The 26,564-nt window shown below is 40.5% G+C and overlaps 1 protein-coding gene across 2 annotated transcripts in view; it reads left to right on the top strand.

Moving 5' to 3' along the window:
- The window catches only part of PLCB1 (phospholipase C beta 1), a 679,674-nt gene that overhangs the window by 10,876 nt on the left and 642,234 nt on the right, over positions 1–26,564 (top strand). For both annotated transcript variants that reach the window (XM_084776840.1, XM_084776841.1), the window contains exon 2: positions 11,983–12,060. In XM_084776840.1, the coding sequence (XP_084632966.1) occupies positions 11,983–12,060 (78 nt within the window). The remainder of the gene's footprint in view (positions 1–11,982; positions 12,061–26,564) is intronic.

The following is a 26,564-nucleotide window of genomic DNA, read 5'->3' as shown; positions in this document are numbered from 1 at the left end:
GGACCAGCTCCCACCTTCCTCTAAGCTCCTGCTCCTAGAAGCACCCCCACCTTCTCCACCTAACAGCCCTTTTTTTCCCTGGGCATTTCAGAGTCTAGGTTTCTTTATTATATCCACCGCACCTGTCCCTCTGATTCTATCTGTTTCTCTTTTGTGGAATCTTGTCTAAGAACATACCATGCCAATCAATATGCTTGCATTAGTCAGCTCTCCATTATAATACCAAATATCTGTGATAACGTGATCATATGCTTACTGGGGGTGTGTGGGAAATTTAGTTCTCCTCAGAGTTTCAGAGGTTTCATGTGTGATAGGTTGGTCCTATTCCTTTGGACAAGGCAACTTGTATCATTATCAGGAGAAAAACTGCATCTTCTTCTTAAGAGAGAGGGAGAGAAGGAGAGAGAGAGAGAGAGAAGGAGAGAGAGAGAGAGAGAGAGAGAGAGAGAGAGAGAGAGAGAGAGAGAGTGTGTGTCTTGGGCATCTTCCAATAGGTCCCTCCTTTCTGAAGCCTCAATCAACTCCTCATAGCCCCACTCTGGGGCTACAGATCTTAACACATGAGCTTCTAGGTTACATTTACTATGCAAACTATCGAAACCTTTAGCAGAGTTTGCCCTTGAACTTCTGATCCTGTTGCCTCTAGCTCCTGACAGCTGGGGTTAGGGTCCTGCAGCACAGTTCTCGATTAACGTTGTGCTAGGCACGGTAGGCACGCGGTCTGCCAACTGAGCTGCATCTCCAGCCCCGAGAGTGCAGCTGTTCTTTTCCTGAGAAGGTAACCTGAACTCTCCCATCTCTTTTCTTACCACCTGCTTGGTCCTTCTCAGCACTCCAAAGCCTGGTTTATGCCCTCATCCTTGGTTTGAGATGTTTAATCGCTGCTTTGAAGTTTTTCTTGACATGGCTTATCACAAATGCAGGTTCCCAACCCCAACTGATATTGTTTGGAATCTATCCAGCATCTTCTTTTGCCTTTTTGCACATCCATTCACACAGTTAATTTTATGCTTTAAAACATGTTGGTACATATGAAAAGATATTCAAACGTTATTATACATTTATGATGATAAATGCTCCTTCCTTGTCCAGATGGAGTTTATATGCAAGTGGAGGAGATAGATATTAACCCAGGCAGGCTATCATTTCATTCTAATTGTGTTGTTACAGAAAAAAATACAGATATTTATGAGAAGCATTGAAGGAATTTCTTTTTGAGAAATTCTATTAATGAGAAGACCAGGGTGCTATGTAGGAGTTAACATGACAACAGGATGTGTTTCAGCCGTGAAGGGGGATGTGGAGATGTTACAGGAGTCCAAATCACAGGACTCTGAAGGGCAAAGGCGGAATAAGCAAGTGGAGAGTGTGGCTCAAATACTGCTGTGTGGTAGCAAGAGTCTGGCAGTCTGGTGCTTTGGCCTGGCAAGTTTTTACAACATAAAGTCAACAGGAAGCTATTAAACCCATGGTTCTCAGTGTGTACAATACTGACATTTGGGGCCAGGGACTATTTTGCTGTGAAGTTCCGGCCCGCTTGTATTGTAGGATTCCTGGTAGCGTATCTGGCTTTGATCCAGTAGATGCTAGACTTGTGATGTTCAAAACTGTTTCTAGATATTGCCAGGAGTCCCCTGAGTTACAAAACTGCCCCGTGTTGAGAACCACTGACTAAAATAACATGCTCTGCTCTTAACAGATTTAAAACCTATCAAGCCCCTCTCCTGCCTCTGTCCCTCCCTAAATCCCTCCCGTCGCATTGTTGCTAGCCAGTAAGTATACTAAAAAGATACTCAACATCATTAATTCAAAATCATGGTAAATTAAAGTCAAATAGAATGCTTACTTGATAGCCACCAGAACTATATTGAAATGATTAGTTTTCCCATCTGATATATATGATGCATAATAAGCATCTAGGTTGATCAAAGGGGTCTAGGATTTTTTTGGTTTGTTTGTTCCCTAGTTCAGTGTCTGACATACGCTGCATGGTGTTTAAAGACTCCTGCTTCTGCTTTTCCTGTGTGTTCTGTCAAAAGGAATGTTTATACCTCTCAGTGAAAAGTGAGTTCTCCAACTCCCTTCTAAACCACCAGCGCTAGGTAGGAGAGGAAGAACGTGAGTAGGGAGAGGGGATGAAGGCCTTTTCAGACTCAGTTTCTTGGGGGTGATTCCACTCTTTGTCATGAGGATTCCAGTGGTCCAGATCAACTGCAAAGAGCAGCAGCAACAGCAGAACAAATCAGAAGTAGCCTTCTCAAAGAGTCTTCTGGAGCTTTTCTCTCTAGGAAGATCTTGAAGTGACTTCTCTCGCTCTCTCTGGGCTCCTAATTATACACTCTCAGAGTCTGCACAAGGATGTTTTCTAGCTGCCAAAGATCATGTCCCCCACCTCATGTCCCACACACACAGGAGGTAGTTCCCAGCCTTTCATGAGGCTGTTAAAGGCAGTTTCACATCCCAACACTTGGCATCAACACAAGAATTTGTTTACATAACATATCCAAAACTTCCACTACATTTCTAAAACAGTTTTTTTTTCTGTGTAGCCTGAGCTGTCCTGGACTGGTTTTGTAGACCAGACCAGGCTAGCCTTGAACTCATAGAGATCTGCCTGCCTCTGCCTCCCTGAGTGTTGGGATTAGATGGTGTGCACCATCCGTGCCTGGCTGCTTCTCTACTCTGTTGCAAAGCTTCTTAGTTCGCTACATTTCATTATTTGGAGAAATTTCAGTCTACGTACAACCCTGGAGGAAAGGACTCATCAATGATGATGTGCATGGAAATCCTGCTTCACTGATGCTAATTTAGCATTCTGCTTTCTCATCTGTTAGAGCATGACCTCAGATATCCCCTACAAACTTATGTGCTTGACCATTTGGTCCACAACGGGTGGTGCCGACTGGAAAGGTTGTGAAACCTTAGGGAAGGGACCTCCCAAGATTGAGTGGATCAATATGAGAGGGGGCCTGGAGAGTTATACATCTGTTCTCCTGCCAACTGCCCTGTATCTCTCTGCTTCTCGATTCTCTGAGGTATGGGCATTTGGGTACCATACTCTCTGACCACCACAGATCTGAGAGCCACATGCTTTTCCACTGTAAAACAAACAAACAAACAAACAAACAAAAAACTATCTTAACTCAAACCATGAGCTCAAATAAAGGTCTTTCCATGTTACATCTTGTTGCATATTTAGTCATGGTAAGGAGAAAAGCAATGGGTTAAATTTGTTATGCTTTTATTTCATATTCAGAGTTGTGTTGATTACGCTTTGTCTCTGTCTCCGTATTCTCCTTCCTTTTGCATAACTTTTTTTCACCCCAGTGTACATTTACCATCATTTTTCTCTCTACCACTTCCTAATATAAATCTTGGGCAATCCCTGTGGACCATTGCACTCTTTTGTTTTTTCTGTTGATTTTACAGCATTTGGAAGTGCACGTGTCTAGTCACATGTTCTTTTGGAATAGCAAGAAGGCATGAGAGTGACTATTAAGACAGAGGTGTAGCCGACCTCAGTCAACATACCTTAGACATGTGCCGAGGAATGAGCCATGGGGTCTGTGGCCTGGTGCTTGAGGCTACTCATGAGGCTAAGGGTACTTTTCCTATCAATTTATGTGGGCTTCCACAACAAAGTAGCAGAGATTTTCAACAGAAACCTCCCTTCTGGTCCTAGAGACTGGAAGTGTGGAATTTTAGCAAGCTTATTTTCTTCTTTCAGCCAGAGGGAAGGGTTTACCCAAGGTCCCTCTTCTGAGTTTATGGAGGACAGGTTCCTCCATCTGTCTCCTATATTTGTTTCTGCGTCCTCATCTTCTTCTTGTTGCAAGCATACTAGTCACGTTGAATTATCACCTACCCTGAAGACTTCCAAACTTATTCATATCTTTGAAGACCCTTATCTCTAAATGAGGCGATGCTTTTAGGTCTTCGTATTGCAGGAGAAGGAGGCACAGGTCAGCCCGTAGCCTCCCTGACCCAGGTAAAGAGTAGCTTACAAGCATGGAAAATCTCCAGACGGGACTGTCAGAAAAGAAAACCCACTTTCTTTGGTGTTGCCATCAGTATTTGCAGCTGCGCTTCTCCTAGAAATATGTTATGATTCGCATGAGACTTCTTATGTGTTTATGGATAGATACATATGTGTGTGACAGATAGAGATAGATCCATGGACTCACGAGCCATCCAGCTTGATCTTCTTGGTAAGTTCAAGGCCAGAAAACCTTCCCCACCCCCAACTCCCGCCACCTGAAATAGTGGGCAGTACCCAAGGAATGTCACCTTAGGTTGTCATTGTCTTCCTAACTCAGAACCTCACCACTGTGGTTCTCAAAGTATGGGCCAGCAGCATCAGCATCTCTGTGAACTTATTAAACGTGTGGATTCCCAAACTACATCTTGCACATAGCAAAAAAGTCCCTTATTAGTGACTCCATGGAAACAGTCCAGCAATCCATTTTTACAACTCAGTACATCTGGTGTTCCTGCACATTTTAAAACTATCATCTTATGGAATTCTCATGCTGTTTATATTGATGGAGGAATAATAATAATAATAATAATAATAATAATAATAATAATAATAATAATAATAATAATAATAATAATAATAAATCCAAGAACGCTGTGCTGTGCTGGTTGGTGTTTTTTGATGCTAGATAGATGCTGGATAGATACTAAAGTCATCTTGAAAGAGAGGATCTCCACAAATTTTGGGAATTCCTTGGTTTTAATAGCTGAGTAGTATTCCATAGTGTAAATGTACCACAGTTTCTTTATCCATTCTTCTACTGAGGGACACTTAGGCTGTTTCCATGTTCTGGCTATTATGAATAAGGCTGCTATGAACATGGTTGTGCAAATCTTCTTGTTGTGTGCTGGAGCTTCTTCTGGGTATATTCCAAGGAGTGGAATGGGGAGGCCTGGTGGCACTCAGAGGAAGGATAGCAGCCTACCAAGAGGAGACTTGATACCCTATGAGCATATACAGGGGGAGGAGGCCCCCCTCAGTCACAGTCATAGGAGAACAGAGTAAGGGGAGGGAGGGAGGAATGGGAGGATACAAGGGATAGGATAACAATTTAGATGTAATATGAATAAATTAATAAAATATATTAAAAAAGAAAGAGAGGATCTCAATTCAGAAAATTCTTCCATTTTATTGAATGTAGGCAAACCTGTGTGACATTTTCTTAATTAATGATTGTTGTGGGAAAGCCTAGCCTACTCTGTACGATCCCACCCCTGGGCAGGGCCTCTTGGGTTATATAGCAAAGCAAGCTGGATGAGAGCTGGGGAGAAACTCAGTAAGCAGCATTCCTTCATGTCCTCTGCTTCAGTTTCTACCTCCAAGTTCCTGCCTTGAGTTCATGGCTTGGATTCTGTCAGTGATGGGCCGTAACCTGTAAACTAAAAAACCCATTCCTCCCCAAGTCGCTTAAGTCATTGTGCTTATCACAGTGACAGGAATCAAACTGGAGAAGAAATGGGTTAATAAAAAACTATGATACCTTCTGAGAGTTGGCTCAACTCTAGTTAGCCAACTAAGACTCATACTGCATCCTTCATTCCCTTGGGACCATGTATGTCAGACATCACTCCTAGGCACATATTCTGGCTGTTGACTTTAACATCTTGGCTGAGTTGCATGAATACAGACTTTTACAGTTATGTAGCAAAGGGAACTGGAAATGAAGATTTGTGTATTTCTGAGTCAGATCATGCCTTGAGTGCCAAGAATGCTGAATTCCACTTGGTCCTGGAGTGTTTGTGCTGATTATGGGGGAAGTGGACATGAAGCAGAGACAAGTGATCACTAACTGACCACCTGCACCCAAGTATGGGCTCAGGAAGGGAACAAAGAAAGGAGAATTGGCAGTATCCGAGATAAACCAAGAGGCCTAATACAGAGACCCAGCATGTAAATGTCATCTTTCAACTTTAATATTTGATTTTTAAGATTCTCGCAATCAATTGTCATCAAGATCTTTATATTGGAATCTTGTCCATTGCTCTTATAGAAGGAGGAGGTGACATGAAAATGATGTTATACCTTCAGGTTAATTCCAGTTGGTCTGGGAGTGAGAGGAAGTACTGTGTGCAGCTCACCAGGGTTTTTGTTTTGCTCACTTTAAAGAGAGCAGGTGATGGAACACGGCTGCGAATGCTTCTGTGAACTGTCAAGCATGTAGTCTCACAGATGCCTAAAACGTTTTGAATTATTCCTGCACTTTAAGATCAAATTCTATTTTCAAGTGTCTTCTTTTTTTGACATTTAAATTTTAAGTAATTTGAAATTTTCCTTCTGAAGTTGTGTGCATCAGTGAAATTCTTTTAAAAGATGATTTTTTAAAAAAATGCTTCATTTATTTTTATTTTATGTGTATTGGTGTTTTGGCTGCATGTTTGTCAGTGTGAGGGTGTCAGATACTGTGGAACTGGAATTTCAGACACTTATATGCTACCATGTGAGGGCTAGGAATTGAACTTGCATCCTTCGTAAGAACAGCCATTACTCTTAACCACTGGTCCATCTCTCTAGCCCCTTAAAAGAGGATGGTCAAGCTGTATGTTAAGAATGTGTGGAAAGAGGCTGGAGAGGAGGTTTAGTGGCTGACAGCACTGACTGCTCTTCCAGTTTGATTTTCAGCACCTCCATGGCTGCTCACAACTGTTGGAACACCAGGACTAGAACGTCCAATAAATAAAATAAAATAAAATAAAAGTGGTTGACAGACATACATGAAGACTAAACACCCATACACATAATATAAATACACATGTAAAAATTTGTAAAAAAAATAGAATATGTAAAGAACACCAGAATAAGACAGGATGGTGATTGCCTCAAAATATTAAGTATGGACCTACTGCATAAGCTAGCAGTTCCACTTCTGGGTATCCACTTAAAACAATTAAAATTAGATTTTCAAAGATATATCCATGCTTCTTTATCCACAGTAGCATTATTCACAGCTACCAAAGCAAACTACACAAAGTTCCGCTGAAAGACGAGTAGATAATAAAAAATGGTGCATCTATATTATGGAAGCCTTGAAAAGAAAGGCTACTGGACAGTGCTACAGCAGGAATGAACACGGAGGGCGTTTTGCTAAGTGAAATGAGCCAGGCAGGAGAGAATGCCTTTGTATGTTACCATCTATAAGCATCACGTGGAGTAATCAAATTCCCTGAGACAGGAAGTAGAGTGGTAGTTGCCAGAGCTGTAGAGGGAAGGAGTAGCATGCGATGTCTAATGGGTGTGGCACTTCCATTAGGGAAGCTGAAGTGTTTCTGTAGGTGGTGGCACTGGCATAGTAATACGAGTGTTTGTAAATGCAGTGCCATTCAACTATGGGCTTAGCAATGGCAAATTGTGTGTTATATTAGTTTTACTCAATAAAATGCAATAAAATGCACATCAAGATAATTCAACATTTAATCTTTCAGTACATTTTTATCTGTGTGTGTGTGTGTGTGTGTGTGTGTGTGTGTGTGTGTGTGTGTGTCCACACATGCATGCTCTTAAATATTTACCTTGCTAAAGCTCAGTGTCTCTCTTGGCTAGTACTTTAGGCTAGCTAGCCTGTGAGCTTCTGGCCAGTTCTGTGTCTTTAACCTCGAAACAGGCATGTGAGATTACAGATTTGTGCCACCGCATCCAGGGCTTCATACATGGGTTCTGGGGATGTGTGGGTTCCCGGAGTCACTCTCAGTTCCCCAGGCTTGGGCAGCATGCACTTTTACATTATGTCATAGGCCAACATTTGTTTTGAAATGTGCTGATATTGATAGCAAACATCCTTATATGACATGAATGTGTTTGGATAGGTGCTTCACTAAAATCATCCTCTTTGATTTTTGCAACCTTCCTGGATGCATATCTTTAGGACCCTGCACAGTGAGTACCTGTGAAAGGGGATGGGGTGCATTAGAAATCAAGTGGGCAGCCTCCCGCACTGACCGCTTAAAATTAAACTAACAGGGAAATGAAAATCCATTATTGCTAGTCTACCCACTATGAACACACAATAAAAACTTGCAGAGATCTCTCTGGAAGATCTCTATAAGTTTTCATTACAACTTCTTTTGATTACATAGAGGTTAGGATTTGATGTAGTTGAGATATAAATGAAAACTGTTTTGTTTTGCTTTGTTTTAAAGTGGAATACAGTCACGGAAGCAGACAGGGTAACTGTAAATCTTCATTTATTCCCTCCTCTCCTCTAGATCACATCTCCGGTCTTGTCTCTAGCTCTGCAGCAGACGACTTGCTGAGGCTACCCTTGCCCCGTGTCCCCATCTCCAGCGGATTAGGATTACATAGATCTCCCCCTCCTACCTTCCCTTCTCTCCACTCATTGCTTTATCCCTGCCCGAACTCCAGCACACATTCCCTAGAAACACACAGGAAAAGCAGGTAGGCCAACTGCAGATTTTCTCCCCCCCTCCATTCCTCCAAGTCCAATCCCCCTTTCTCATCCCCAGCTCTGTAGCAGACCACTGTGGTAGTCTATCCTCACTCTCTACCACAATTCCAGGGGACTAGGCAAATGCAAGTGGAACACCCTGATTTCTTTCCCCCTGTGGGTCCTCTCCATCTTCCCATTCCCCATTCTAAGTGTCAGCTCCCAACACCTGGAATACAGTTTCCCTGAAACCTCCAGTGGCCATGCCTGTCAGGATCCCAGAAGACTTTTCTACCAGGCAACAAAAAGTCAACACACTCTGCTAAGAAGCAGAGCGGTAGAGAAACCAAGGAACAAAACACCCACTCCAAAAAAGACAAAGCCAAATAGCAGCACCCAGAATGACAATCTTCCCAAATGCAGAAGCCTAGACACCAACATAAAAGCATAATCAATAACAGCTAGGACAATATGTATGCACCAGAGCTCTGAAACCCTACCACAGCAAGCCCTGAGTATCGCAACATAGCTGAAACGCAAAAGAAAGACCTTAAAATAGCTTTTATGAATATGATAGAGCTACTTAATAACAACAGAAACAATAGAATGCTTGCAAACTCATTGACACTTAACAGCTCACTCCTCAATGAAAAATAGGTGAAGGCAGAAATGAAGGAAGAAAGACTTCCTAGAATGAATAAAAATGAATACACAACATACCTAAACTTATGCGACACAGTGCAAGTGGTTCTAAAAGGCAAGTTCATAGCACTAAATGCCTACTTAGCAAAATGTGAGCGATCTCATACTATTGATCTTTTAGGTAGAGCACACCTAAAAGCTGTACAACAAAATGAATGAATCACAACCAAAAGGGGTAGATGGCAAGAAACAATCAAACTCAGGGCTGAAATCAATAAAATAGAAACAACAAAAACAATACACAGCGTTTTTTTGGGTTGTTTTTTTTTTTTGAGGAAAATCACGAAGATTGATAAAACTTTATTCAAGTTAAATAAAGTCAGAGAGACTATTCAAACTAACAATTAGAAATGAAAAGGGAGACATAACAACAGACACTGAAGAAATCCTAGAAATGAAAAGGGAGACATAATAACAGACACTGAAGAAATCCAGAGAATCATAAAAGCATAAGTTAAAAACCTGTACTCCACCAAATAGGGAAATCTTAAAACAAAACAAAACAAAACAAAACAAAAAAAACCCCCATACTTTTCTTGGTATATACCACTTACCAAAGTTAAATCATATATACAAAAAATATATATGTATATACACACACACATACATACACATACACACACACACACACACACACACACACACACACACACACACACACACACACACCCCTGACGAAAAAGAGGCATGAATTTGAGACAGAATGAGTAGGGACATATGGGATAGTTTGGAGGAAAGGGAGAAATATTGTAATTAAAATACAATCTTAAAAACAAACAACAACAAAGTGCCAGAGAAATCATTTCAATCCTACAGAAAGAACTACAGACAACTAAGGATTGTTGAGAGAGATCATGGTCATCGGGGAAGAAAACAACCAGTGGTTCAGTAGCAGGTGATCAGCCCTGAAAATATACATTTGAGTAACGTTATTTAGCGCAAGCAGCTTATATTTAGGAATATATGTACATGTATGTAAATATATGCATGTAACAATAATTGATGAAAAAAGAGGACATGAATTTGAAAGAAGAGAAGGGACGGGTATGTGGAAAGGCTTGGAGGGAGGAAAGGGGAGGAAGAAATGGTGTAGGGATGATCTCAAAAGAGTAAAAAAAAAGAAAAATGTACTTTTGGCAAATGCCAGAATATTTTAGTTTATCCCTTAACATGGTTATGTGCGAGGGGGACCTCTTAGGGGACCACACCTCTATGCAAAGAACTATGGGTAACTAGTGACTGCTAAGAGGGGTAGAACTAGTCTTTCCCAGGGATGAGCCCCTTAACTGGTTATCCAATATCAAGTGGTCAGCCCTGAAACCATATACACACAAGTAACACCCAATGGACGCAATGGGTTGCATTTACATATATGCATAACACGTAATGGAAAGGAGTCCATGAATTTGAATTGGGATAAGTTGGAGTGAAGGGGCAGAGAAGCGCTTGAGGGGAGGAAAGGGAAGAGTAAATGATGTAGTTTGACACGAAGTTTATAAATCCATATTTGATGTCTTTGTGTGTGTGCAAAAAGTAATTCTTTTGAATATTGCCAGGAAAACAGCACACATCACAGCAATGTCCGCTGTTACGGCACAATGCACAGCACCTAGCTTCGTAGACACACATGCATTAAATTCAGAGCACTATTTTGTTTATGATGTTTTAGGCTAGTATATGGAATTTAAATCTTCAACAGTTTCATATGAACCTTTCCAAATATGTAAAAGATGGACTTATTTACTGCTACCTTGGAAACAGCAATGCCCAAATGCTATGCTTACTCTCTTTGGTACAATTAAAAATCATTTTATGGAGCAAATGTAATTTAAAATATTATCCTCAAGCATGGATTTTAATTAACCTTAATTATATGAAATACGTGATGATGGTTAGTGTTAACATTATTTGGGGATCTAAATATAGTTTTCTAACAGAAAGTGTGCCAAGTATTTCAACTTAATAAATGCATGTATTACTCTCGTTCTTTTCAAGTTAGGTAGCATATTTGCTTAACTCTGTCAGTTCTGTGTCTGATGATCTTTTGGTGCATGTGATTGTGTGTGTGCAAGTGTTTGCATGTGCCATGGTGTTTGAGTGAGGTCAGAGGACAGCACTGGAAAGCCCTGCCTCTCTTCCGTCTTTGGAATAGAACCTCTTTGTTTTTTCCCACTATTTATACCAAGGTGCTGGCCCAGAAGCTTCTAGAGATTTTCTTGTCTCTACCTCGTGTATTGCCTGAGGAACATTGGTATTACAGTTGTCTATTCCCATACTTAGGTTCCTGTAGGTTCTAGGGATTCAAACTCAGCTCCCCATGAGCCATCACATCAGTTGTCTGATTAATAAACCAACTAGCCTGGCTCCATAGGGCTTGAACCACCAATTAGAGAGCATGCATAGGACAGACATAGGCCCTCTACACATATGTAACTGATGTACAGCTCGGTCCTCTTAGGGGACCACTAACAGCAGCAGCAGCAGGGGTTGTTTCTGGCTCTGTTGCCTTCAGATCCCTTTATCTGAACTGGATGGCTTTGCTTAGCCTCAATAGAAGAAGATGAGCCTAGTGCTACTACAGTTCGATATGCCAAGGCAGGTTGATATCCGTGGGAGGGCTCCCCGTGTCTGAGGAGAAAGGGAGAAGAGCATAGGGGAGAGGGAGCACTGGGACAAGGGGAGGAAGGGGAAACTGTGATCTGGGTGTAACATAAATAAATTAGTTAATGAAAAATTACCATATCTACTTTGAAACTTTTTCTTAATAATTGGTAGCCTTGAAGAATCACGTATAAGTTATTGGTTCCTCAGTAGCTTCCCACGGGGACATGAATTGATGTGCATGCTCTCTTCTTTCATCTTCTAGGACTCCACCATTGTTACCCCTATTATTTTGAGGACTGATCCTCAGGGATTTTTCTTTTACTGGACAGATCAAAATAAGGTAAGAGATAAGATGTCTTTCTTATAGTATTGTTGGTTACTTCCCAAATGTTGGTTTACCTTGTGTGTCTACCCGTGTCACAGATGACCTTTTGCAGGGTATGTATCGACTCTGCTTCCAGACTTAAGCTGAAAGGCCTTCAGACCTTTTATAGATGCTTGTGTGAAGTGGTGGATTCACTAGATCCTAGAATAATTATTATTTTCTGTTTAAGTCAAGATGATGTGCTTGCGGATTGCATTTGATGGCAAATATGATTTTTTACTTTTATTGACTTGAGTCCCTTTCAGTGCACAATGAAGAAAGATGATGAGAAAATTCCTTTTGACCTTAACAACCAAAGACTAAACAGTCAGGCTTTGTCCCCCGCCCCCTTCTCCCCAGGCTATAATTCTTCTAGTACTACCCTGATTTGTTCTTGATAATTTTTTTCTTCATGTTTGTGATGGCTAATTGTGGTTGTCAACTTGACACATCTAGGAGAGGGAGCCTCAGATGAGAAATTGCCTCCTTCACTGTTCTGTGAACATGTTTGTGGGATATTTACTACTTACAATTGATGTAGGACAGTCAGGTCTACTGTAGGCAGTACCATCCTTATGCAGGTGGGCCTGCCAATGTAAGAAAGGTAGGAGAACTTGGGCCTGGGATCAAACCACTAAACAGTGTTCTTCTGTGGACTCTGCTTTAGTTCCTGATTCCAGATTTCTTCCTTGAATTCCTGCCTTGGTTTTTCTTGGTTTCTTCTATATACTCTAAACCATAACCCAAATAAACCACTCCCCCCAAGTTGCTTTTGGTCATGGTGTTTATCACAACAACAGAGTGTAAAGCTAGAACAGAATTAAAAAATTAAAGCTAATCTCCCTTTGACCTTTTTTTATTGAGTTTTCAAGAATCTTCCCACAGTAGCTCAGTTCTTATAAAGCCAGTTGACAATACCACACTGAATTATTAAACGCCATCTTCAGACCATAAGATTTATTTGAGGTTTAATGGGCAGTTAGACAAGAATATTCATAGGAAGTGGTTATTATTTCAAGAATCACTGGCACCTAAGAGGCCCAGCACATAGAATATTTTGGCCTCTAAGTTCTGACATCTGAAGAAGTACACTGTTGTTTTCAAGATTGCTAAATACGTTTTTACATCAATAGGATAGGTATGCCAGTAGAAGACTATTAGACCAACTAGAGACTCCCCAGTTACTGTTCAGTGGGGTTCAAATACTAGTTTTCAAACACCATGCTAGATTCTAAGTATCCAAAGTCCTATAGTAAGTGATCTTATGGTGTGCTTTGGGCAGCCTTCTGCACTTGTGAACTCAGGTCATAACTGGCCTGGGCAGCAGCATCATGAGAGCTGTGGGCCTTCTCAGAAATGTTTCCTTGCTGAAAAATTAATATCTAGTCTCCAGGCCAGCTCTGAATCGGCCAGCTCACAATCTCTCAAAAAGCAAATTCTATTCTAATGGTGCTGATCCTAATGGTCCTGGAGTTACATTTACTATGTGTGTTTTGCTCTGGAAGCTTCGAAGGCATAGATGTAAGAGTAAAGTATAGAACTTAGGCCAGTGTCAGAAATTATAGGTGGGTAAGATTTCATACTTAATGTTCATGTTTGTTACTGGGTGTGTTAATCACATTGTTTTTGTCATTCTTTTTGGTTTCCTGCTGTTATGTATAAAACAATGGCTTAAAAGAGCTTTTTTTTCACTCCTAAATATTATTTTTAGAACAGTCACAGCTATATTTGTGAAAGATTTATTTATAATGCCTAGAGCATTTCCAAAGGTTGGGTACTTGTACAAGAGACCAAACTGTCAGTTTGATTTTTTTTTCAACTTGTAAATCAAATTTCCATAAAAGCACCAGAAGATATTTTGGGGTTTTTAAATAATTCATGGCAACTCAGTTAAGCTCCACTAGAAGACTGATCATAAACATTTCTTTTCCTGAAGAAGAGAAGGGGGTCAAAAGGCTCTTTGGTGTGTCTCTATTGGTATTGGAGCCCACTATTTTAACCCAGGTGTATTTTCAGTGGCATGAATGGCTTTGAGTGTTTTATACCAGCCTTTTTCTCTTGGTCACAATGCTGTTTATAACCAACAGGACAAATAATGGGGTAAAGAGGAGGGGATTTTTTTTTCTGTCTTTTTATTGCTTTCCCTCTTACAGATATTAATCTTAGTCAAAAACATGGTAAATTTTACTTTTTCCTTCTTAGATCTCTAAGTCATCCTTCAGCCATTTATCAGTTTGGAAGTTTATTTTTTGGTCAGTGATCATATGTCTTAAACTTGAAAAGATGAGAGGATTTAAGAAAATAATAATAAAAGAAATTGAAACTTACCACATTTTCAAGTTTGTCATTTTCTTTCTGGCTTTCAGCCCAGTCTTGGAACCAGATCAAGTGATGTATCCACTTTTTGGTCTTGGACGACTGTAAACAATGCATTAGAGTCTATGCTGGCCGGACAAACTGTGCACACAAACAGAGGGCAGCATGCCAGGGTTTTAGTTGAGTTTGTGCATAAGATCCTTTGAAGGAACCAGGGTGAGTGGTGAATTCATGATGCTCCTCTGAAGAATACTTGTTTAAAGTATTTTTTTTTTGCAACGAGACTTCAGAATCTGCCATCTGGGTTATAGAGACCTCAGAAAACAATATGATTCTTTCAAGGTTACCATTTGAGTTCATGTATTTGTTTTCCATGACTGGGAAGCTTGCGCTGAAATTTATTGTAAGTTGTCTTGTCTCTTTGTGCTATTTCCCCAAGATACATTACCTCTGATCTATAAAACATGTGTAGAAGCACATTAGCAATCAGTGGAAGCCTCTTGTGCTTCCAGGCCAGGTGAGTGCTTTAAGAGCCCCTCAGTAGAGCCTTGTTATAAGAGCTTGCCTTGCACAGCTCTGGAATGCCTCACATTCATGGTGTCTAATGTACATCTTCTTCTTGTCATGGCTGCACCACAGCTGTACCAGAGCCTCTGATTTCAAGCTGCTGGCTTCCTCTCTGCAGACAATGCAATGCTGCCTTACCCAACCCACTCCTTTGACTTGTCACCATAGAAATGATAAGTGATAAAGAAGACAGACAGCACAGATGATAGATTCCAGAATTGAAAACCAGAACAGGCATTTTTTAGAGAACTGAAATGTGTCTAGTGAAACATTGACCCAATATTTGGGTTAGTGGAAGCAGATGAATGTGAACATCACTTTTAGAGATAAATGTTCATACTTTGTTCCATTCCCGGACTTATTTTGACCATTTTTCTTACTGTTGGTTCTATAAATCCTATTGAATGTAATTAGCAAAAACTAGTTACTGAATATGCTTATTTTGTTCTCAGCACAGTGGCTTTTCTGGTATAAGTGTGGAGTATGTAAGTAGGATGTGTTTATTTATAAGTCATGAGTGAGAAGAAGTTCCTGTCTACCCCAACTGCCAAAGAGGTTATCTTCATTCGGCTCTACCACATGGACACTAGCAGTCATAACAGGAAGTGCTAACCAAGAACTCCACGTAACCATGAGAATCTGAGAAAAGGGTCAACATAAAAGAACTCTCAAAGTCCTGTCTAGAATGTGCCACAGGATGCCCTGATTCTGTGCCAAGTTTGGTGTAAAAATAAAACCATTTCAGTTCAGATCTGAGAAGCTCAAGAAACTTCAGTAAATTCTTCCTTCTTTTTCTAAAATAGGAGCCTTGGGGAAGGGACAACAAGTACATATGGTTTAAGAAGGAATCAGAGGGGGGAACCATGCATTTTCAATGAAGGGCTCTTTACTACCATAGTTTGATGCACATTTTTAAAAATGCAGAAAGCACATATATATTTTCTTTTAGTAATAGAATTAAGCAGTATAAATGTCTTCAACATGATCTGACACTCTCAATCCTAGTTGTGTGTTTTGCTTGTTTCTTTCATTTTTCCACCAGGAATGTATAGCATCTTTCTGGTTTATTCCTGGATTTCCTTCATGCATTGGAAATGCACAACTATGAAAATATTGCATTTTGTTTTGTTCAAATCCATTTTATCCTGTTATTGTGGGTTTTTTTCTGTTTCAAAATTAGCCTTTGACTCGCCAAAGTATGTTAGAGATGTTCATGGATGAATCTACCTACAGAGTAGCTTGGAGATGTTCATGGATGAATCTACCCTCAGAGTATGTTAGAGATGTTCATGGATGAATCAACCCCTTCTTTTAACTTCTGCTGTTGTCTTCTCATATTGGATTGCAAACTTTTACTTCATGATAAAGTTCCCATTGACAGAGTCTTGGTGTTTGTTTCTCATTTGGGGCAACAGGACAACCTCCTAGTCATGGCCAGCCTAATGCTTTGTCTTTGTGGTGTGCAGATCAGGGATTCTCTAAGAGAAATACAAGTACCATTGCTGCTTGAAAGCTGTAGTCCTTGGCTGCACCATTGTTAGTGCCTACATAATTTTATGTGAGCGAGACTGTTTTCTCATGCCCCCAACCAACACTGCTAGGAAACATCTCAACTTTTGCCTGAGTGATGCAACTATTGTATCTATGTTTTAATCTGCCCTAACTGGATTTGCCAGGAAACTGAGTGTATTTTCAGTCATTCCTGGCCATTTCTGTTCTGGGTTATTTACTACATGCCCTGCTGTGGTGTTGATGCTTCTTGCTTCTTTAGCTGTAGTGAATCTCGCAAACACATTCTTCTGTCTGTGGCTTGTCTTGAATTCCCAAGCATCTAATTAATGCATAACAATAGATAGCTTAAAGCTTGAAACTTTGATGAAGTAATTTTTCAACTTTTCTTTGTTTCATTTTTTTCCCTGACTCATCATCTTATTGCTATCATTACTATTCATTGAGGTTTGGAATCCACATGTGATGGACACTGATGAATGGCATGAGACAGAGTTCTTCATTTGATTTCTTCCTATAGGTTGCTCTGTGGATTGGTGGCTCCCTACACTTTCTACCTGTAACCAGTGGGTAGCACTCCACAGCACTGTTTGCCCTGGGGCCTTCTTCCTGGCTTAGTGTTTGAAGGGCACATGGGACTGCAGAGGCAACTGGGCTGTGCTGACACTCTGTTGTTACTCCTGACCTAAATAGCTTGAAGTGTGAGTGCCTATGGACTTCTTGGTTACCATTTGCTCCTTCATTTGCAGTTACCTTTCTGGTTGAGCAAGCACCCTCCTCCCTTCTGTGATGTAGACTGTAGGCATACATTTATATGTGCATACTCAGTCATTCCTGGGAAGTTGCCTAGGAGGGATTTGACTCTGCTACCTGCTCCACCTGCAGCTCTTTCATCCTCTAGAACTGTGTGAGACAGCCCGTGAGCCCCTCGGAGAGAGTGCTGACGACTGACTCTTCTATAAATGCCAACTGTAGATACCCTTCTCTTGTAATCTGAGATTTCTATACAGAGTTCAAATGAAAAGTTTGAAAGTTAAATATTTACATAAGCTGCGGTGATATTTTTAAAACAGAAGTCCAGAGCTAAGAAATATTTTGGATGATGAATCATAAACCTCACAAAAAGAACCATGTGATCGCCTATGAAAAACCAGCCTGGCCTCCATAAAAAATGGTGGGCACATGCTTCAGGATGAGGCACTTGGCAGTGGGCTTCCTCTTTAGGAGACATGTGTCTACTGCATGCCAGAAGCATCATTTCTGACTTTTCTTTCACCAAGTGCTCCAGAAGTGATGGCATGCTTGAACATAAAGATGCAATTATAAGTTAAGGGCTGAAGTTTGCTCGCTTTCGTTTGTTGACATTTCTAAAAGGCTGAAACAGTAAATGGAGTCACCTTACCGAGCATCACAGTTGATGTGATGTAGTTGTGTGAGCACTGCCGTTGTTCCCCCGGCCCCATCTGAAGCAGGGCAGTCTTCACTGCAGACCAACTGATAACCCTACCCCATGACCAGTGCTTTCCTCTCCCCTCTGCCTTTCCATTTCTGCTGTCAACGAGACAGAAAGGATCAGTTCCAAGTATACCACCCACTCCCTGCCCTTCCATAGGAACCCGATCTGTGTCCAGCCAGTATCCCCACCTAACCAACGAGATCTGCTGGGTACATAGGACACATATACCACCTCTCTAGGTAGGAAAACTCTGAAGTGCATGATGACTTTTAATTTCTAAAACACTTCTGTGGAATAAAGCCCACTTGCCCACTCACTTCATTGTTAACTGATTTGAAGAAAAGTATTGCTGAGTTAGGTAGGGTGGGTCTGGAGGTTCCCTGTGAGCAATAACATCGTGGCTGCCACTCTGTGAACACCCAGTCCTTTGTGGGGACTTTTGCTGTAAACAATCTCTGCTTGCACAGTTGTTCCTAATGCATTGTTAGGGACTGTAAATGTGCTGCTTTGAAAGCCAAGTGACCATTTATGTATGTTTGCATTTTTCGTTCCCTTTCTTCTTCTTCTTGGTAACAGTGACCTGTTTTCTATTCAGGCTTATTTTGCTCCTTTGATCTAGAGCATTGAAGCTTGGGGCTTGTTGGGCAAACAAGATGTTTGTTTATGTATTTCATAATGTTTTGGGAACAGAGCCATGGAAGGCGAAAGAAGAGATTTATTTGCAGGAAGATGTTCCCTCTGAGGATATTCACTAATAAACGCTCCATCATAGGTAGAAGGTTTTAGACCGTAGGGGATTTGAAGCATCTTATGGAATAAGCTTTAAGATGATTTAGAGGTCTTTTATAAGAGAAAGTAGTATTATTATCCTCCAGGAGACTTGGATGCTGCACTGTTGCCCGTGTCTTTTCCCTAAGATAATCGTTTTAGGATTATCACAGTTATACTGGTACCAGGAATCGTTTCTCATCCAAACAGCAGTTAGGATTGTGGTGTTTCTGAGCATAAGAAAAACACCAGGAGTCAGATTGCTAGGAACAGGCAATCTTCCTACTCATCAGCATAATTTCTCATTAGGTTCCATTTCTATCAACACTGTCTTCTCACCTCCAGATCCTCCCCTCAGTTTTCACTTCCATAAACACTGGCTAGCACAAGAAAGTCAGGTGTTACTTCAGCTTAGCATTTGTAGACCCAGCTAAAGTGTACTGTTGTTAGAATGGAATCTTTTAGAAAACCTTGGTGGGCGCTGAGTCACGACCTTTTGATAGAATTGAAGTACAGTTTCTTGAAGTGTATTTTAAAGTCACTGTAGTTATGGTGAAGTAACATCCTGATAGTTTCTTTGCAGTTGCTTTCCAGTATGATAGGATTGTTATGCCAGTGTTACTGTGTGTCTGTGTGGGAATAACAATAGCAACACACACGTGATTACTGAAATCTAGAAATAAGGTGGCAACTCTGGCCTCAATTCTAAATTCAGTATTCTCCTAGTAATAAAATGCCTGGTTTTATGTGTTGTTTATATTTAGCTCTACTCAGTCTTAGAAATGAAGTGGGATATTTTCCATACCATGAATATGAAGCTATTAAAAGGGGGGGTCAATCCTTTTTTATAGAAATATGATTTGAGGTATTGAATTGGGAGAGTATGTGGAGGAAATTCATTTGTATGATGATTACAGTTTCACTTCCGTTCATGGAGACAGTCATTGGCCTTGCTGTGCCAGCCTGCTTGAACTGCAGATGCCTTAGATACACTGAATGCTCTTGGTTCTTCTGTGGTTCATTTTCTTGCCAAGGCAAGATTGTTTGACCCTACTCATGGGCTCCCTCGAGCTCTTTCTACAGGTAATCAGCAGGACAAGCCTCTCTTTGTATTTTGGTAGAATGAAATTTAGATCTTCATTTGGAAAGCATTCACTACCACACAAACAAGACGAAAGCAAGTAACCTAACTGTTTTGTTCCATTTTTTTCATGTTTCATTATTTTTATTTTATTTAAATAATTTAAAAGGAAATGCAATATTTGAAGTTTATTGAGAAACCATTATTCACATACAAAGTCAAGTCTGGGGAAATGTTTGTTTTAAGTATTTTTATTTGCTTGTATCAATTCATTATTTTTATTGCTTTCAATAGCACAAAAAATAGCAAACACAACTGTGATATTATACATGTGTAATATAATAGAGAAGATAGAGAAGGGAAAATATAATATAATATGGAGATTTATTTTTTACATTATTATATATTTAAATATATAAATATATAGCTTTCATACTATATATTTATGGCAAATACAGAGTATGCATTATGCTCCATTGAACTTTTATGATTTGTATATATGCATAAATGCATACCCATAATATGTATTATAATATATATAGTATTACACAATATATTATATGTTCTATTATGTGCTATGATATTTGTATATTATGCATATAATATAATACTATATTACACATGTACTATTTCATAATATATTATTTTATGTAATATAATGTTTTATATTTTATATAAACATTTTGTATATGGAAATATGTATTTTTGTATATATAATAATATATAAAGATTACAAGCTACTTAACTGTTCTAACAATTTATAAATTATTTAATCATTTCCATAAGCCAGTGAAGGTCAGTGCTATAATTATCCCCATTTATAAGCAAGTAAATTTAAGTGCACACAGAGGTAATGTACTGACCTTTGGTTATGTGTCAGAAATAGAATCAAGGCAGGGCAGTCTGGCCATATGGCCTAAATTTGCACACTTTATGTTTTAAAAAACTGATTAATGTGTTAGGTTGTTTATATTTACGACTTTCCTCCTCCGATTTCTTTGACTAAAGACTCTTTAATAGGCACAGTGCATTTGCCAAGAAAAGGCAGTGAGTATGAAGAATTCTCAACTTAGGTTGAACATTAGGAATTGTTGGAGAGTTACAAAGAGCACGGTTGTTTGCCCCACCCACAGGCATTCTGCTTCCTGAGATGTTATGTGATGTGCACTTTATTTTTTTAAAGCTCCTCATTTGTTTGTACCACACAGCCCAGAAGAACATTACCAATGAATTCATCAAACTTAGAGGTTGTGTACACACTGCTTTGGCAGTCTGTGCCGTGGCCTACTTTTCATCAGGAGCAAACCTTGGCATGAACAGTCACCCATAGGCCTGGCAAGATTCTGCATTATTTTAATATGATTGGATGACATTCCTTATATTGTCTTTATTAAGGCAGGAAATTACTAGCATTTTCAGAATGTTTCTTAATATTCAAGATCGAATAGGATTTTTTGTTATAATTAATTAAAATAAAATAGCTTCCTATCCCCCATAATCCTCAGGTGTTATCCCTGTGTCCTGTGCTTTCCCAATGTCTGCATCCAAGCCTGCGAATGCTCCTTTGTGTTCATTTGCTAGATTAAGTAAAGGGACACAATTAAATCAACTTCCTTCCCGCCCACCCCCATGGAGCTCTTCTTTTGTTGTTGTTGTTGTTGTTTTGGTTTGGGTTTTTTTATTTGTTTTTTTTTTTTTTTAAGATTTATTTTTTTATACAGTATTCTGCCCACACATGTGCCTGCCTAACACAAGAAGGCACCAGATCTCATTACATGTGATTGTAAGCCACCATGTGGTTGCTGGGAATTGAACTCAGGACCCTTGGAAGAGCAGATGGTACTCTTAACCTCTGAGCCATCTCTCCAGCCCCAACTTCCCTTTCGAAGAAGGAAACGTGCTATGAAGAATGCCTTAAAGCTCTCAGGCTGTAACAGTGACGGAGTACTTGTTAGTATATTACAAGACTCTTGTCAATATTTAGCACAACTAAATAAAAAAACCAAACCAGACCAAACCAAACCAAACCAAACCAATCCAAACCAAACCAGTCCAAACCAAACCAAGTCAAACCAAACCAAACCATCAAAAAAACATCAAAACAAAACAACAAAAAGAAAAGACAACCCAAGCCCTGTATAATTATTTAATTTTATAACTAATCTTTTATCTGCAAAGACGATTTCTTTATTAAATTGCAACATCATATCACATCTTGTCAGTTTATAAGGATTTTCTTTTTCCTTCCATACACACGCAACCAAGGAAACCATGGAAAGGTGGGTAGCTTTCATGTGTGGTAGGAAGCTTGCCTTTTAGTTATCTTTAGATGCTACAAATGGGTGGAGAGAAATACACATTTCTCTCATAGGGGTTCTTTGCTTTCACTGCCTTCTGCGAGGGATGTTGACAGGGTGAGAGTAATTCTGCATGAGATTTCTGTCCAGCTGTGTGCAGAACCCCGCTTCGGCTCCCTGGTCTGGAAATGATAGCCGCACCATGGCAAGCAGTGCACCTGTGTGAAATGAAGGCTTCAGTGAAAAGTTTTATGAGGCAGAACTAGTTGCTATACTAAGAAACTAATGACTGTGCTGCTGTACGTAATGGATTCTATTTTTAGACGAACATTTGTTCCTTGTGCATGGCTTCATTATGCGAGAGAGGACAGCAGCTTCAGTACTATATTTTGAATATTGAGATATTAGAATACCAGAGTCAATGCAACCTTAGATATGTGACGACTTTCTCATAGGCTTGAGCCTTACATGATTCATAGTTAAAGAGAGAAATGGAACAAAAAAACCCACCAAAATGCTGAAACAAGCTTCGCTGTTGACTGAATTCCTCCAGCGGTCAACCTCAAGCTTTTATTCAGGGTGACCCTTTGAAATATGGACATGCAGTGGGGAAGTGAGGTAGGCAAACAAAGGCAGTCAGTATGAGGTAAGCCGTTAAAGAAGCAAGCATTGTAGCTGAGAGATTCCATTCCTCGGGGGGAACTCTGGAGTTTGCACAGAGAACCAAATCTCAGATGTCAGGGACCAGCTCTTCCCGGGTACTGTCCCAGCTCTTGTGCCAACAACTCTTGTTCCAGGGCCATAACTCAAGCACATTTCAGGCTTTGAGAAAGCTTTTCTATGTAGTTGAAATCGAGGCCCTGTCAGTTGTTGTGTGTGGGTATGCACTGACACTATCAACAGTGGGCGCTATTGAAGCTTTACTTTTCAGTTACTCAAACTCTGCATGTCCATGTTATAGAAGGTACACACTGGGAGTTGAAGCCATTCAAAAACAGATTTTGCTTAGTCTACACAGTGCCCTCACATTTCAACATCTAGGGAGTGTCTATGTAAATCTGGATTTCTCAAACAGACATCGCAGTAGTAATATCCAGCAGGCTCCTACAGCCACATTTGGTCAAGAGTGGAGTAGCAGATGCCTACCACAGCCAGGGCATGTGTATACAGTCTGCCAGTCCCCACCAGGCCAGCCTGCTTAATTTCCAAGAACCTGTATGCTCATTAGGTCATTAGGCGTAAACATCAGGCCACAAAAGCAATAATATCCTATCCGGAATCTTCAATGAGTTAGTGACTATGAAGCTTCCTGTGGAATGCTGCTAATTTTGGTCTCAATGAGCCATCAGAATATGTGACATAAAGATTGAATTTCTCGGTGCAGAACATGGACGAAGGTCAGCATATTTCAGTCCTGCCCATAAGTGTTTTAAACAAAACAGTCGTTTCTCTAAGCCTCTGAAATATGGATCTGAAGTGTGTGCGCCCTGGGGTCCTGCTCCACTTTAAAGGACTATTACTCCAAAGTGACTTTCACGTGGCATTGCACTAGGTAAGATTTATAAATATGACTCCTTGGCAAAGGGTTTCAAGCTGAATCGCTCCATCAATCTAAAAGGCAGTAAGAGTGGTGGGCTCAGGACACCAGGCAGAATGACTTTCCTGTGTCACGAGGATTAACTCCACCTCATCTTAGTGAGCATTGACTGGATTGGGCTGTCTGATACAATATTCTCTGGGCACATGTGGCTTTTAAATTAAATTTAATAATTGATTTAAATTAAACTTTATTTCCTTCATCATGGTACCCGTAGCTCAGTGTTTTCTAGCAACCTATGGACTCATATCATTAGGTAACATTCCCATTATGGTAGGAAATTAAGATGGACATAGCTGGATGGAAAACGGATTTGGAATAGCTTTTCTGCTACATCATGGGGTATAGGTACTGATAGTGGAACCAGACTTGGTTATTTGGTTCTCATGAAGGAGATCTGGTGATCACTCAAGACATTACTTTTGGGAGTCAAATGGGGAAGCTAATCCTGCAGAAAACAGTGTCCCAGTCAGTTATGTGTTATCATATGATAGTAGTCAAAGCTCAATTGTGACAGCTAGAGTGTGGCTGTGTATATGGGGTGGCCTTACTTTTTTTTTTCCTCCTTTATTAATTTATTCTTGTTACATCTCAATGGTTATCCCATCCCTTGTATCCTCCCATTCTTCCCTCCCTCCCAATTTCCCCTTATTCCCCTCCCCTATGACTGTTCCTGAGGGGGATTACCTCCCCCTCTATATGATCATAGGGTATCAAGTCTCTTCTTGGTAACTTGCTGTCCTTCCTCTGAGTGCCACCAGGTCTCCCCCTCCAGGGGACATGGTCAAAGGTGAGGCACCAGAGTATGTGAGAAAGTCATATCCCACTCTCCACTCTACTGTGGGGAGTGTTCTGTCCATTGTCTAGATCTGGGTAGGGGCTTAAGGTTTACCGCCTGTATTGTCCTTGGCTGGTGCCTTAGTTTGAGCGGGACCCCTGGGCCCAAATCTGCCTATCATAATGTTCTACTTGTAGGCTTCTAGGACCCTCTGGGTCCTTCTACTTTGCCTTTCTCCCATGATTCTCTCATCTAGAGTCCCACTAGAATGTCCTCTCCTCTGTCTCAGTTTCCTGGTAAGTGAAGGCTTTCGTGGGACATGCCCCTTGGGCTAATATGCAGATATAAGTGAGTATATACCATTTTAGTCTTTCTGCTTCTGGGTTAACTCACTCATTATGATCATTTCTAGCTCAATCCATTTATCCACAAATTTCGGGAATTCCTTGTTTTTAATAGCTGAATAGTATTCCATAGTGTATATGTACCACAGTTTCTTTATCCATTCTTCTATTGAGGGACACTTAGGCTGTTTCCATGTTCTGGCTATTATGAATAAGGCTGCTATGAACATGGCTGAGCAAATTTTCTTGTTGTGTGCTGGAGCATCTTCTGGGTATATTCCAAGGAGTGGAATAGCTGGGTCTTGAGGAAGCCCTATTATGGGGTGGCCTTACTTTATACAAATTAGATTATGTGATAATTTGTGATAATTAGATCAATCTATGCAAGCTAATTGTGGCAGTTCTTTCCTTGGGAGCTGTTTCTAACCCTTGTGGTTTGGAGTGGAATGTCTCTTTGGTGCTACAGGAACACATGATTTTCTTCACCTTAGCACTTTCTGTGATGTGTTAATTTTGTCTAATCCCCCTTTGTTTCCCATTAGATGATGAAGCCCTTGACTTCAAGGATATTGCCCAATTACCATTACCTGTTTCTAGCACACTGCTACTATACAGTAATTGCTCAATCGGTCTATTCCAACTGGCTGAGACTCAGGAAGCCCATACAGTAGCTTGTCTAAGGTTAAAGGTTGCTAAGTAGTAAAAGGCCCATCTGTCACTGTCCAAAGCCAAGGTTTGTTCCTTCTGTTACTCATTCATTAGTCTCCATGTTTCAGCTGCCAGATGCTTCCCTCAGCATTTTGTATGACCTCCAACCTTCTGCAGAAGAGAGACAGGACATTTCCACCAGCTTCCAAGACCGGAAAAGCCCCCTTCGTCTCCTTCTCCTCTTACCTGTCTCCTTTCTTTGGTGACCTCTCCCCTTCTGGGCCAAGGGCCTGGCTTCTCAGTGAATTTACAATAAGGCTTACTTCTTGTCTTCATTGTGTGATCAATGTTTCCATTGTAACTGGATCTGGACCCCCTATAGTAACCAAGGGATGCCTCTTTTGTAAACAGAAGAAAACTCTTTTCCCACTCTGCCCTCCCCCCAAAAATTGCACTTTTTTTTGTTTTTTCATTATTATCAAACTTCTGCCCATAGAAATATTTGCCTAACCACTCTTGATTCCTTGCATCCATCTGTTTCTTAATTGATGTTCACCTGGGCTCTGACCCCATTCTTCATCCTTCCTCCAGTCACATCCTTAGTGTTTTGGGTGCTTTTTTTTTTTATAACTCAGTGTCTTGCAGTACTGACTGCCCCCTCTTCCTTGAAACATTTAGCTAATTTGCTCCTCTTCCTGTGATGTTTCCCCACCTCCCTCACTGCTCCTCTCATTCAACTTTGCTGGAGCTGAACAGCAGCCCTTCCCTAGTTATGTTTCATGGATTCCACATCTGCACTTTATTCTGTACCTGGACATGTGGCCTTTGGTCTTATTTCCTCATTCAGTGCCTTCACCTGAGACTCATACTGTACTCTCACTTGCTTCATGCCTGCCATCCTCATGCTGCATTTTCAGCACCACCTTTCCCAGAGTGAAGTCTACCTTGCTTAATGCATTCTTCTCCACCTCCCTAGGGCCACTGGCTCCTAGTCTTTTGTGCTTTGGCCACAATAACTGCACTGGTTTTGTTCCATTTAGCAGGATGGAGAATGTTATTTTCTACTTGACATCATCTCAGAAATTTCCTCTTGGTTAGCCACTGTTTTGTCTCTATTTT

The sequence above is a fragment of the Acomys minous genome (genome assembly GCF_964271855.1).
Source record: "Acomys minous genome assembly, chromosome: 3".
Taxonomy (NCBI): domain Eukaryota; kingdom Metazoa; phylum Chordata; class Mammalia; order Rodentia; family Muridae; genus Acomys; species Acomys minous.
Note: the sequence above shows the minus strand (reverse complement) of the source record. Positions and strands in the feature narration are given on the sequence as shown.